Source organism: Parus major, chromosome 7 (genome assembly GCF_001522545.3).
Source record: "Parus major isolate Abel chromosome 7, Parus_major1.1, whole genome shotgun sequence".
Lineage (NCBI taxonomy): Eukaryota > Metazoa > Chordata > Aves > Passeriformes > Paridae > Parus > Parus major.
Genome location: NC_031776.1, coordinates 11,461,712 through 11,475,237, shown reverse-complemented (window position 1 = coordinate 11,475,237; position 13,526 = coordinate 11,461,712). Strand labels below are relative to the sequence as shown.

The window sequence follows — 13,526 nt, the reverse complement described above, 5'->3', positions numbered from 1 at the left end:
TAAATATAAATATTAATTGACCTGCATTGTTATATTAAATCAGTATCAAATGAACAACTATTTCATATTTTTACCCACCATCTGTACAATTAAACAAAGTAGTAAAATACTCCTGTCTTCCTGAAGCATCATGGTATTGATGCATACCAAAAAAAGCCATTTACACCGAAATTATCTCCAGTAATGGCATTTCTGACCTCCTTTAGTTGTTCATTGCTGCCCCATGATGATGAACGTTTGTGTGAGCTTCTCTTCTTTTCTAAATATTCTTCAGCCCAGGCACTTTCTGTCTGTAGGAAGATGATTACAGGATTAATTAAAAAAGGTAATTGCTACTTTCTGGCAGAATATTTTTGAGACAAATTAGGAAAGAGAACATTTAAGATACACTAGATTCAGAACTGAAAGTGAACAGTAACCAACTAGAAGCCTTTCTCAAAGGTGAAGTACAAAAAAACACCAAACCCACAACTTTCAGACCTAGTGTAATACAGGGATGTGCTGGTTCCCTTCCAAATGACTGAGCATAAGGCAGTACTCACAGCCAGATGTACCAGGGGCTGCTACAGAGTTCTGAAAAACCAGTGTGAGGGTGCAGAACTGGGGGGAGATGGTACATTTCATTTCCTGCACAGATGCTGACCTTGTTATTGCTGAAGAATTAGCAAGGGGGGCTTGGTGTAAGCACTGTGAAAGCCTGCACCAGCACAGCTTCAAAATCATGTTCTTGCTCTCAAGAATGAGAAAACAGAAAGCAAGGCATATAAGCACCACTAGAACTATTGCAAAGTAGGTAATAAATTTATTAATGCCTCAAAGGACTCCAGGTTCATGGTTGACCCAGACCAAGCAGAAAGCAAAACAGATAATACTAAGCTGGTTTCAGTAAGCCAAGAGAACCATTAGTGTTTAATAAAAAAATCTCACAAACTTCTTGTGGTGAGGGAGTTCCGAGAAATGCAACATATTGTTCAGACACACTGTATTTCAGGTAAGAAAATACATAGGCAGGCCTGTGATAATGCTGCAAGCTTTATGAGCAGTTTGTATTCCCACCTAGCCGCCTCCAGGAATGTCTTCAAAAGCAGTGAACTGTAAAGGCTCTGAGAAGACAGATAGTAGCATCTATCAGGAATCTCTGAGCAGTCACAGGAAATACACCTTATGAAGCAAGGGGAAGAATTTCTGGAAGCATTTTACACACTGAGAGAGACAGCAAATTCCTTGAAATTTACTCTTGCCACTATGCAGTTCTTAGCACACAGCTAAGCTAACCTCATTTTCTTGGATATCTCGCTTTCTCCTATAGAAAAGAACTTTGATTGCCTCAAAGTCTTCACATCTACAGTGTGCTGTGGTTGTTCCTATACATGAGACTAACAGCTTGCAGAAGCCACATGCTGACCTTTCATACCTCAGCTGCACTTGTATCAGAGAAACTCAAGTCTTTTGTGGTATTAATCCCTATTTTGCAGGGAATATGGAGCCTTAACGCCAAATATAAAGGTTGTAACCCCACCAGTTTCAGTTACAGACACAAGTTTCGTATAAATGAAACCTTCATTAACAGTACTTTTTAATCTTCATCATTCTGAATCAAAAACTAACTAGGATAAATCTGAATAATAAAGGTAATAGGGTTGCTTTGAAATTCCTATTTCATAGCAAAATCAGAATCCATTACAATCTGTTTTTCTAGAAAAGCACTCACTGATCTTTATCATAAGATAGAATAATTGATAACCCCCATTCCCAAGTACCAATTTTGTCTAGTCAATTCTCAAATGTCAATCAGGAGTATCATCCTATCCTCTAGCTCCTGGAACAGTAAGCTTTAACTACTAATTCTAGCTTCCCAACTCAGCACAACCACTGCACTTGCCTACAGGAGAATAATTAACACTCCTAATTAGTTTTTCCCTTTAATTTATATTTAAGACTTTGACTCAAGATTCAATAATTATTAAATAAATTAATATCTGATTCATTTTAAAGCACTAAAGTTGCTTTGATGCTTATCCTCAAAACAAATGGTTAGAAAACCTTTCAGATCAAAACAGAAATGCAATACTTTTTTAGCAAGTCTCCTATTTATTCCCCAAATTTTATTTATAATACTTATTATCAAGAAACAGACCAAATAACCAATAGGTAAAGTGGGATTTATATTTCTCTAGGTTCTTAAAGTACTACTACTTACTTATTAGTTGTTACCATGCATAACATCCTCCCCCCTTTCTAGAATTACAAAGAAATTAGTTTAAGAATAAATTTATTGCAGACAGTAGAACGCTTCAGAAAAAAAAAGTCTAAGAGACAAAAACTTCCCAGTCAAAATGAATTATTTAAGAATTAAAAAATTACAAAGTAATTGTCTCATTTTAACTTGTAAGACAAACATGTTTCATTCTAAGCAAAAAGGACAAGATTATTAACACCTGTTTTATGAGCACTTAAAACGACTTGTGCAGGTATGAATTCTAGCCAGACCCTTGAATGCTCATTAATACACCTATTCATCATGCAACAAATATTCTTCATGTACATAATTCAGTCTAATTTTATAGGCAGGTTTCATCAAAATACTCAGCTGCAGGAGGAGTCTGATAGAGACACAGTCTCTGCATGACCTGGGGTCTCTTACACAGCTCTCAGCTCTGACCCATGGGCATCTCTAGAGAGACCTGCAAGTTGAAGTGTGCCACCAATTGCTGTCTCTTCCCAGTCTGCTTCCTGAATGACTCTACTCCCTGTGCCATAACTCCACACAATTAAGACACCCTGCTTACTCAACTTGAAACCTTTTATAACTTTGCAAATTCAATTCTTGTTCTCTAAAGGCTTGGAATCAGAACACATACATTTAATGTCAGACTTTGTGAAATCTGAAATTACACACTGGAACCAGAGTATCTCACAAGTGAAACTTCATCCAAATATGTCATCTTCAGAAAAGCTGAACAATACAAATGGGCAGCCTGTATTATCTTGGGAAACTAACCATTGTAAGTCACATTTTAAACTTGTCCCTAGCTCCAGTGGCTGCTCTCAGGCCCACTGGAAGATTAAAAGCAGTAATATCTCATCAGTGTCACATCAACATGAGCTTTGGTCATACATATGTATGTCCATAGCCCTAAATTTTCTACTGGTTTGATAAATTTTAAATTAGGAACTGCAAAGAGATCATTCTAGTTCTCTCAGAAATACACTACCATAAATCACCAGTAAGTGTACTCATTCTGCAGAAATATCTAATGCCCTTTCCAGTCTTCCCATTAACCTTTCAAGTACATTTCCTCTACAAAAGCCCGCTATCACAGCAGTTAGATGTGTCAGAATTGGAAGAAAAAGCCAAAAGCAAAACACAAGCCAAAAAGGACAATATCTGGCAAATACAGATTATGAAAGCCCAACCATGATTCAGATTATATCAAAACTAGGCTGAATGAGATCAACTGAACATAGCAAATACTCTGGCAGCAGTACAGAAATATAATTATTTGGAAAAAAGCATTATTCTAAGAAATAAAATATGAAAATAAATTTATTTTTATGAAAATAAAAAGGACACACATGCAGGTTTAGTTCTGCCCTTTAATGATGTCTTTTAATAGCTAGGCATGAACAGCCACTCCTTGGATATCACATCTCCTCCTCCTCTTACTTCAATTTGCTTACTTATTTCACTCTGTCTTCTAACCATTTTTCCAATTCATTTTCCTGCACAGGAACTTGTTCCTCAGCTGTCCTTTCTTCTTCACCAGCTCCTAATTCCACCTTAACCACATGAGCATATTTCCCTACAAAACACCTTCCTTCTCTACTGATCTGCTCTTTGAATTGTGGTCTGTCCCACAAAAGGCCATGAATCTCAAAAAGGCCCCACAGTAACACTGCAGACTTCATCTGCTCAACACCCTACATGTTCTTACACACTGAAAACTATGTGGACATATTTTTTTTACTGTTACTAAACCTAACAGAGGTTCAAGCACAAGGATGATGCTTAAGGTCATGCTACAAGGTCCTCTTCGAAATGCATTCTGCTTATGCTCTTTGGAATTAGTGGAAACTTCTTGTTGAAACCATGTTCCAGGAATAGGGATTTAAATCTGATATATTTGCCCCTTTCTTTCACTCTATACATTAGAGAAAACCACTGCCAGACTGCACCTACAGAAGGAGAAATGAAGCACTAGGATATTTTCATAGGAACAATTAATCTTGAACCACTTCTGCATACAGAGAGGATAACATGTAACAACACTCCCTTTAAAGGGGAATGCCACAACAACCATCAGGTAATGCCAGCTTCATTCAATTGTTTGTTGCTTCCATTTTTACAGGTGACTGAACCTTTAAAGCTTGTGAAATTTTGTTAAGCAGTTCATGTTTATTGGCAAATAATGTATTTTTTTAATACTTTCCAGTTGAGCTAGATTTCAACATCATTCACAGTTCAATGAGGCATTCTTCAATGCATATAATTCTATACTTGGTGAATAAAACTCAAGCGTACATTATGGGGCTTTTACAAACAGAGGGTGAAGACAGAGACAGACATACATATAAGGATACATCACTAAGTTCTCTGTATAAATCTAAAGTAAACAGTACTTAATTCCAGTGCTATCTAGTGTACTGTAAGAACAATAAGAACAATAAGAACACAGATGTACAATGCACTAGTGTTTTCCTGAGGCAAGAAGGAAGTGGAACACCTAAAAGATACTACAGTTCTCAGCCTTTACTTAAGGAATGCAAATAATTGCATTACTACATGCAGTAGCAAAGGTAGGATTCCGGCAATCTGAAAGTGAATAGGAACTTGTAAGCAAGAAAGCTAAAGTGAATGTTCTCAAGGGAAAAGCTTCTTACATTTAAATCCTGTCTTCACACTTAAGTACTGGAAAGACAAAAAACTCTGTCCTACCTGTGTGGCTTTGTCTCTCATACAGGGAGCAGCTTGTCCATGATTATCCCGAGGCCACTGCCCAGCAAGGTATGGAGCAGCAAGCGTATCCAGTGAAGACGTCCGGCGAACAATACTGGAAGGGCTTGATGAAGGTGGTCTTGATTTGTCTGTTAGAGCAAGAACATTTGATTACAAAGAAATCAAACAAGAGAGAGCTTATTCATTTTAGTAGTCTACAAGAAATCATACCAAATTTGATCTGTTATTAAGTACACAAGATGCTTTTAATATGGAAATTAAGTTTGCTTTTCCAGGCTCTATTCTGTTTGAATAAGCTTGAAATCTGTTTTTATGGTTTCCTTAAAAGCATCCTTATGTCACAATGGTTGCGATAGTACTTACGCACCAGTTTACTCCTTTAAAAGTCTAACAGTCATTTGACTCTTAAATTATGAAGGTGTAGAAGAAATAAAAATAGCTATGTTTACATACAAATAAAGGTTAAGGAAGAAAAACGGGGTGGAACTTTTTCAGTTTAATAACTGAACTTACAGTTCATCCCTCATCCTACTTCAAGGAACACTATAAACCTGCATGTTTTAATCACCCAGCACATGACATATGGCATAACCCTTAGAATCAGAAGTTAACTTTGATAAGGCAATGATTTACATTTTACAAGCTAATTGAGACATCTCCCTCCTTTTACAGGCTACTCAGTAACTACATTCATGTTTGCCTGGTGCTGTATCTTCTGCACCTCATTTGTAGTGTATATATTGGCATCCTATTTCAGAACAATTTAGATACTAAGAAGAATCCTTACTAACAAAGGCTAAATATAACAACCATTGAACGAATATGAGAAGAAGAATATTGTTAAAAATAAAAATTTGTATCTATCCTATCTGTCAATAATGTCTTAAGTAAAACAGCAGTAAAAGACTACACCACAAGCTATGAAGAATAAACACTGAAGAAAGTTTCCTCAAAAGAGTAGCTAAGGTTGGTAAATTTAGGAGACTGATAAGCAGCAAAGACCCAGGATTTAGATATACATACATGCTCACACATTTTGAGATTAAAAACTCAAATCCTGCGATCACAATGATCTAAGTATTACCATCTCATCTACTCCCCACAGAAAGAATTTTATACTTGAAGGAATTGTGCATTAATCTTACCTATAATGAATAGAAAGTCCTAAAATACATGGCTATAACACAGCAAGCATGATTCAGAAATCAGATGGAAGCTTTATAAAAGGGCACTGGAAAAACTCAGTCATGTCCTCTCTCGCTGTGCCTTAGGATGAATTCTGCACTTAAAGGAACAATAACATAGTAATTTGCTTTATACACAAACTCATCTACAGGCAAAGGAAATTGTGCCTGATTTCTGTCTGACCGCTAATCAGAAAATAAAACCACTGACACCAAAAGTCCAAAATTCAATTTCTAAGCTGTTGCAATCTACTAAAAATGCATATGATAAATACTAATAAAACCTGTTAGGTATAGATTTCAATTGAGTGGACAGAACCTAAGTCTAGTGACATTCTACACTAAACACCCTAATGCAAATTTATTAGAAATGTACACAGTAAAAATGTGATTCAATTACAGGGAAACAATTATCAGCACTATAATCAGCCACACTCACACAAAGCAGTCAGGAAACCTCATCTGCTTTATTATTTCTACAAGTACCAACAATGATACAACCTTACTACTGAGCTCATAGCAGATGTGCTCTCAGGGTGTCGCAGCAAATACATTTCGGAGTTTGCACTTAGGATTCCTGTATCAAAGAAAATCTCTGACTACTACTACCACCACACAGCACACTGAAGGGTCTGTTTGCATCAGATGATTTCAAAACAATTCCCCTTGTGTCTACTACAGGACAATGTGGCATGCTAACACAACATGTCATTCCTTAAAAATTATGCTGGCTTCCCAAGTTAAATCAAACATGTTATTTGTCTTAGAATTAGCTGCCATATCCTCCCTGTTTTTCTTCTCAGTTATTATTCTTCCTCTTCAAGAAGCTTCTCTCTTCTTACCAAAGGGAAACAGAAAGGATGTGAAAAAAATTATAAATCAGGAAGTGTACGTAGTCAGCCACATCATCTGCAAAGCCACTGCAGCAGAGAGCTTCCAAACTGGAGAAGCAGAATCTATTACTCTCTCCTCTCTGCCACAAACAAAACAAAACAAAGCAAAAAACAACTAGAAAGACTATTTTGGTGAACAGAGAGAATGAGAACTGAAGAGCCTGTATACTATTTAAGTTCAAGGGAAGCTGTTCATTTCAAGGCACAAAGCCTGTAAATACTCTCTTTTCCTCTGATTGAAAAAGTCATTTAAGAAATTCTGTTTTCAAATTACTTATATTTAGATGGGGGAATGATGTTTGGATATATTTTTGCTTTCCTACCTTCACAACTTGTCTTTATACAAATTAGCAAAGTCTACTACCCAATTCTTACTGTTTCAAAACATTTCAATGGGAACATATACAATGTTTTCATTGCACTTTCCCCTACAATACTTGAAGCAAGTGCTCAGCTGCTATTTTTCCTTGATGTGACCTACATAACAAGAGATCTGCCTCCATAGAGATAACAGTTACAACAGCTGTGGCTGATGAAAAACAATGGAGCTGTTTCATCAAATAGACGCTTCTTAAATATTAGATCTTTTTTAATTGGCCTGATTATCTCTCTAAACCAGTATTTGTGATAAATATCAACCCCCCTATCCATCCACCACTAGTATAAATTTATTTAGAAATTAAAGTCTTTCTGCAATCCAGCCTCAAACAAAGCAAAGTAATAGAACAAAACCAAAGAGAACATACACAGCACAAATCAATGAAGTCCATAATGTGGGGAAGTCACAAGCAATCCGCCACATCTTCACCAGTCATTGCTGCACAGGTGACCAACAGAAGTTGCTACAGGTGACCTGGTATCACACACACCACTTTGGAGTAAAGGCACCTCCAAAGGCAGGATAAGTTCAGGCACTGTAGCAGCAGGACTGAAGAGCAAAACTGAACAAATACAGATGCTTACCAATAACTAACTAAAATGCATGAAAGAAACCAGAGTAACACCATCTAATACATACTGTGAGAAAACAAGCAGCAGAAAAGCCTAGGATTCCACTGAACTCACAAAATTCCCTGACAGTTCCACTTGAGGCTTTTTTTATACAAGTGGGCTATCCAAAGTGGTGAGAAGGGGTGAGACACAACTAGCTCCTCTGGCATCAAGACATACAGCTGACCTTTTTGTTCTGTTTTGGTCAGGCTTTCCCCACAAAGGACATTCATGGTATCTCTCCTATACACAGCTGGCACAACAATCTTTTCCAAAACTACAACTGATCTCTGGGGCTTCACCTTCCTTTCATGTTTCATTAAAAGAACTGAACAGACTCAGTGCACTAGGAACAGACTCACCACCCAACTGTGTATACTCCCTTTGGAAGATAATCCTACCTATCATCCTCACATAAATTTAAAGAGAACTATTCACTGGTAATTCAAAGGTATCACCACTGTAGAAGAATGACTAAATTAGTGGTGTTCCATAAAACCAAACCTCAGAAAGACCAAGATGTTCAAGCTACTTAACTCTAGTAAATGAAAATATTTTTAATCCAAATAAATTTCCCTGAAGTGCTGGCCACAAGAAATGTACAGTTACTGCAAAAATGAATTCACCTTCTTCACATCTACAACTTGTTAAACAGCTTGAGTAAGCAGAGCAGGAATGTGATGGTACACAAAGCCTTCCCTCTTATCCTATAGTAATATCTTTCAAAACTACTGCAAACTTTGGTTAAGGTTTACAGGTCTGCAGCTATTATTGTGTCACTCACCACATTATTAAAATAAATAAATCCATGGTGAAATTTAAGAGTGTAATGGAGTTCCATTTCTTCTTCTCTACCTCCAAGGAAAGGTTCACATTTGACTTCTTTAAGACTTCATATAATATTTTCATAATTTCCATTCACACAAGTAGGCTTTAATATTACCCTTTATAGACAAAACAATTACGTTTTCTTCCAAATAAAACCAACCCATTTTTCTCCTTAATTTTCAAAATTAGTTTAGATGTTCAATACAGTCAGCTGGAATATACCAGAAAGTCCAGCACCCAGTAGAGAACTCTCTTAATACCTCAAGGCACCCAAAAATAAACAACTGCTATGGCTCTGGTCTTGACCTTCTTGTTTACTCAGCCTAGTACACTGTAACATTCTTCCAGCTGAGCAGTTCAACTACTCTAAGATGTGTTTTATATAAGAACACAAATAACAAGATGCCATTAGATCTTTACTCAGTGAATAAACCAAGGCAAAACCAATGAAGATAGAGAAATGTGTATGTTCTATCTCATGTTGCAACAGTGTACTAGTAGGTCATAGAAAATGGCCTCTAATGGGTAGTCTGCAGACCAGTGAAGAGGCATATGGGAAAACTGAACCCAAACTGGAGATTGCAGGACAGATATTGCACTGTACAAATGAGACCTCACCAGTGATGGGAAGGGCAGACCATATTAACAGGCAATTGGAAGCTGAATTCTAGGAAGTATGTGCTAGAGACTGCAGAAAAGGAAAGTAAGATGAAAAACAGGTAGTAGCAAGATCTAGGTTCCTGGTCATATTTAAGAGGCAGGGAGATAAGTGGCAAGAAAAGCATGGAAAATTGGAAGTTGTATGACAGAACCTTCTATTTGTAATTATCCCATAGCCAATACAAAATTCAGTTGAGTATTTCCAATATTTAATTGCAATTCAGATCAGAAAACCTCCAAAAACCACATCCAAAACCCACAAAAGTCACATTTGTAATTCACAAGTTTGGGTTCCCAAGTGTAAAGCAGGTTCATGAAAACTAAGTTCAAAACTATTCAACTGTCTCCCATGAAAGAAAAAATGAAAAACATGAAACTGAGTCTGAATAGATACAACCAGTATCTAAGCTTAGAAAAAGCTATCATTTGTCTAACCTCAAGGCTCACTTCTACCTAAAAAAATACATCTGCAGCTGTAAGAATGAACAAAAGCCATCATTAACTGAAAGCAAGAAACAGAAAAACCCAAGTTATTCTGCAGGAGATTCTGACCAATACTCTCAAGTGTCCTGTGTATTTGCACAACCATTGCCTTATTAGCAAAAGAAGTTCCACCTCCATGTTCTCAGTTAACACTGTTTACTCATTTAGATGAAGGAAAAAACTCAAGTTAAGTCAGGCTCTATCAGGCACTGGACTACACAATACAAATGTTAAGCAATATTTAAGATGTTTAGCTTGCATTTGGGGCCAGTAGAAGTATTGCTCAGAAACTGGAACATGTGGAAGTGATTAAATGGACACGACTCTCCTGTTTTCTGTTTCTTGTAAAAAGCTAGTGGAAATATCTTAACACAGTAGAGTGATCAAATGACTTGATTCCTTCTATATGTTATTTCTTCAAAGTAATAAAAAGGCCAGCACGGTTGCAGCAGGCTCTACAGTGACTAAAAGACACTGCAATTTTTCCACTCTAAGTGATCTGATGCACGCCTTTACCAACAGTATTTGAACCTGGACCTCAAGGCTAACCATGCTCTTCCTTCCTCATTCTCCAGGCCAGCAGATTGCACCTTAGGCAAGAGTTCCATGAAGTTCACAGGAAGAAGACAGGATTTTGTGATGTGTATAAAGTCTCCCAGATTACTCATTAACAAGAATCTCAAATGAAGAATACACATTCCTTAATCCAAAGCCTTTAATATAGTACAGCCTTCATAAAACCCTCATTACTCTTATCTGGAAAGTGGAAAATCTAACTCAGAACCTTATCAGTCTTTCTCTTATACTAGCAGACTAGGAGGCACACAGTCATCTTGTACCAACTGGTTATGACTGTCTCATTTGGCAGTACCATTCCTCAAGAGCCAGGATTGAAAAAAAAGGAAAAAACCGAACGTGGTAGTCTGGTTACAATCATTATTTTAGAAAGGGGGAAGAGAACTAGGAGAAGCAGAAGCGTTAAAGGGAGGGCTAGTCCTAAATTTCCGCATGTACACTTCTGCATATTGGTCAACTTAACTCTTTAGGTTACCACAGGCAATTTCATGGAAATGAGTAACTGCAAGCTTTGATATCTTAAAAGTAACATTTTTTCCTAGATTTGAGGACATGAACACAAAGCCTCACTGATGCATTTTTGAGTAAATTTTTAACCCAAGAAGAAAAAGGACTTACATATGTCAACCTTTATTATCCTCAGCTGGAGGATAATGTCGTATCTTACTTACATTCCAGCATTCTCAGTAAGATTTAATTATTCAAAAAGTTAAAAAGCAGTTTGTTACAAAATGTATGCTATCACCACGCTATTTTCTATCTTCGCTGTGGCACAAACTTGTCATCACTTTCAAGCACACATTCTTCTGCAGGGCTCATGTTGAATTGAAAGCAACTACTAAGAGAGATATTGAATACTTTTGTTCTACAGCTATGTGGCATGCCTACAGCACTAGTTAGTTCTTTAATAGCAAGCTTAGGGACACTGTTTGGATCACAACCACATACACCATCTGGCACGAGGTGTGCAGAAAGGGGAGATGTGAAGGCTTCACAGCAGCCCCCAAATAACCAAATTCACCTCAAGTTTGTGCCCAAGCACCTTAAGTACACCTACCCTCCTGAACTCATTTTATCTGCCAAGCCGAGGCAGTACTCGCGGTACTACAGAAGCGGTCACAACCCCCACATGGCACGCTTGGCTCTCTGTTCCTCTCCTGAAAGCCAGGGCGCAACAGAGCAGCAACAAAAGCAACGCGCCCTTCCACGCACACACACCCGGCAAGCCCTGCCGCCGGCCAGAGAAGGGGCAGGGCGAGCACCAGCCCAGGCACAGCCCTGTCCCTACCTCTGCCCCGGGGCACGGCAAGCTCGAAGGCACCGCCGGCCCCAGCCCTGCACCCCGCGCCTGGCCCGGCCGCCCAGAACGTGCCTTTTGCCGCTGGCCCGGACCCCCCGGCGCTCACCTTTGCAGACAGGGGAGCTGGGACTCTTCCTTTCTGGGGAGCTCCTGCCCGGCTCCGGCGACTGCCGCCGGTGGTGGTGCCGGACCCTGCCCTCCGGCAGCGGAGGTACCGGCGAGGAGCAGGGCGAGGGCCCGCAGCCCGGCGGCGGCGGCGGGGGCGGCGGCGGCAGGTGGTGGTGCCGCGGGGGGCTGCCCCGGGCTCCACCATGGCCACGCGTGGGGCTGCCCCGCGAGGAGGAGGCGCCGCCGCCGCTCCCCGCTCCCCCCGGCGGGGCCGTGGCGGAGCCGCCGCGCCCGCCGGAGCCGGGGGGCGCCGCGCGTGGGAGCCCCGCTCCCGGGCCGCCACTGCTCCTCGTGGGGCTGCCATGTTGTTGCTGCTGCTGCTGCTTGAGCTGGAAGGGCACCGTGGCCCGCATGGGCTGGAGGCGGCTGCTCGCTCCCGCTGCTCCGCCGCCCGCCGCCGCCGCGCCGCCTCCCCCCGCCAGGGAGGTGGCGGGGGTCGGGGAACCGCCGCGCCTCACGCGCTGGTGGGACATTGTCCGTCGGGAGCCGGGGCTCGCGGAAGGCGGCCTGAGGCGGGGAAGGGAGGGAAGAATGCGAGGCACGGGCCGCACCTCACGAGGTCCAACGCCTCAGGCGGCGGCGGCAGCCGCAGCCCCGTCCTGGTTCTGGTTCCCGGTGCCGTCCCGGTCCCGTCCCCTCCGCGCCGCTGTGCCCGCAGCCTCCGTGCGCCTCATCAACAATAGTGCCCCGGCCGCGCGCCCCGCCCACCGCGCCCTCCCATTGGGCGCGGCGCCGCTCGGCTCGCGCAGCTACGGAGCGCCCATTGGCTGCGGGGCGCGCGCCTGAGTGGCCGAGCCCGCTCGGGGGGGTGCGGGGGGGCGCGGGGCGGGGGCAGCGCTTAAAGAGCCGCACGCGGGCGGCGGCGGGGCCGCGCGCTGCCCCCGGCACGTGCGGCGGGACAGCCCCGGCGGGAACGGGGCGCGCTCCCGCCTCCCCCTCACGGCTCCCCCTCACGCCGGGCCGCCGCCACCACGGGCAGAGCTGCGAGCCGGCGGCCGCTCACCCGCCTCTCGGTCCCGCTCTAAAGGACCATTATCCCCACTCCATCATTCCTAGCCAGTGGCGCTCTCCAGGAGGGCACGGGGCTCCACAGCGGTTTATCCAATCGCTTTGCCACCAGCTCGGTGTTACTGATGATGGCACCAGAGACGCTGGCAATATCCAGGCAGACTTGACCCCCTTTTCCCTTAACTGCTGTGTTTACTCTCCTCCGTTAGGTCAGATTAGTTGCATCTTCATTGTAATCTTTTAATAATATTTGTTAACCGCTGGTATCCTCTTAAGCAAATTTATACATCAGAGCAGTGAATATGTGCATGGAACAGGCCTTAGTTCATGTGTTCGGTCATTTAGGTAAACAAGGCAAACAAATGTTAGTATCCTCAACACAAGAAAGGTTTATTGATTGTTCTGTATTGCAAATGCCTTCTGAGCTAACAGAACTTACACAAATTCTTTCAACACTGCTCTACAAGTTGCATGTTGCA

General features: G+C 41.5%; 1 protein-coding gene across 1 annotated transcript in view; it reads right to left on the bottom strand.

Moving 5' to 3' along the window:
- Window positions 1-12,726, bottom strand: part of FAM117B (family with sequence similarity 117 member B) — a 28,714-nt gene extending 15,988 nt beyond the window's left edge. The window contains exons 1-3 of the mRNA XM_015635425.2: window positions 11,978-12,726; window positions 4,937-5,085; window positions 198-290 (exon numbers count right to left, since the gene is read on the bottom strand). Coding sequence (XP_015490911.1) covers window positions 198-290; window positions 4,937-5,085; window positions 11,978-12,512 — 777 coding nt within the window. The 5' untranslated portion in view covers window positions 12,513-12,726. The remainder of the gene's footprint in view (window positions 1-197; window positions 291-4,936; window positions 5,086-11,977) is intronic.
- Window positions 12,727-13,526: the final 800 nt, after the last annotated feature.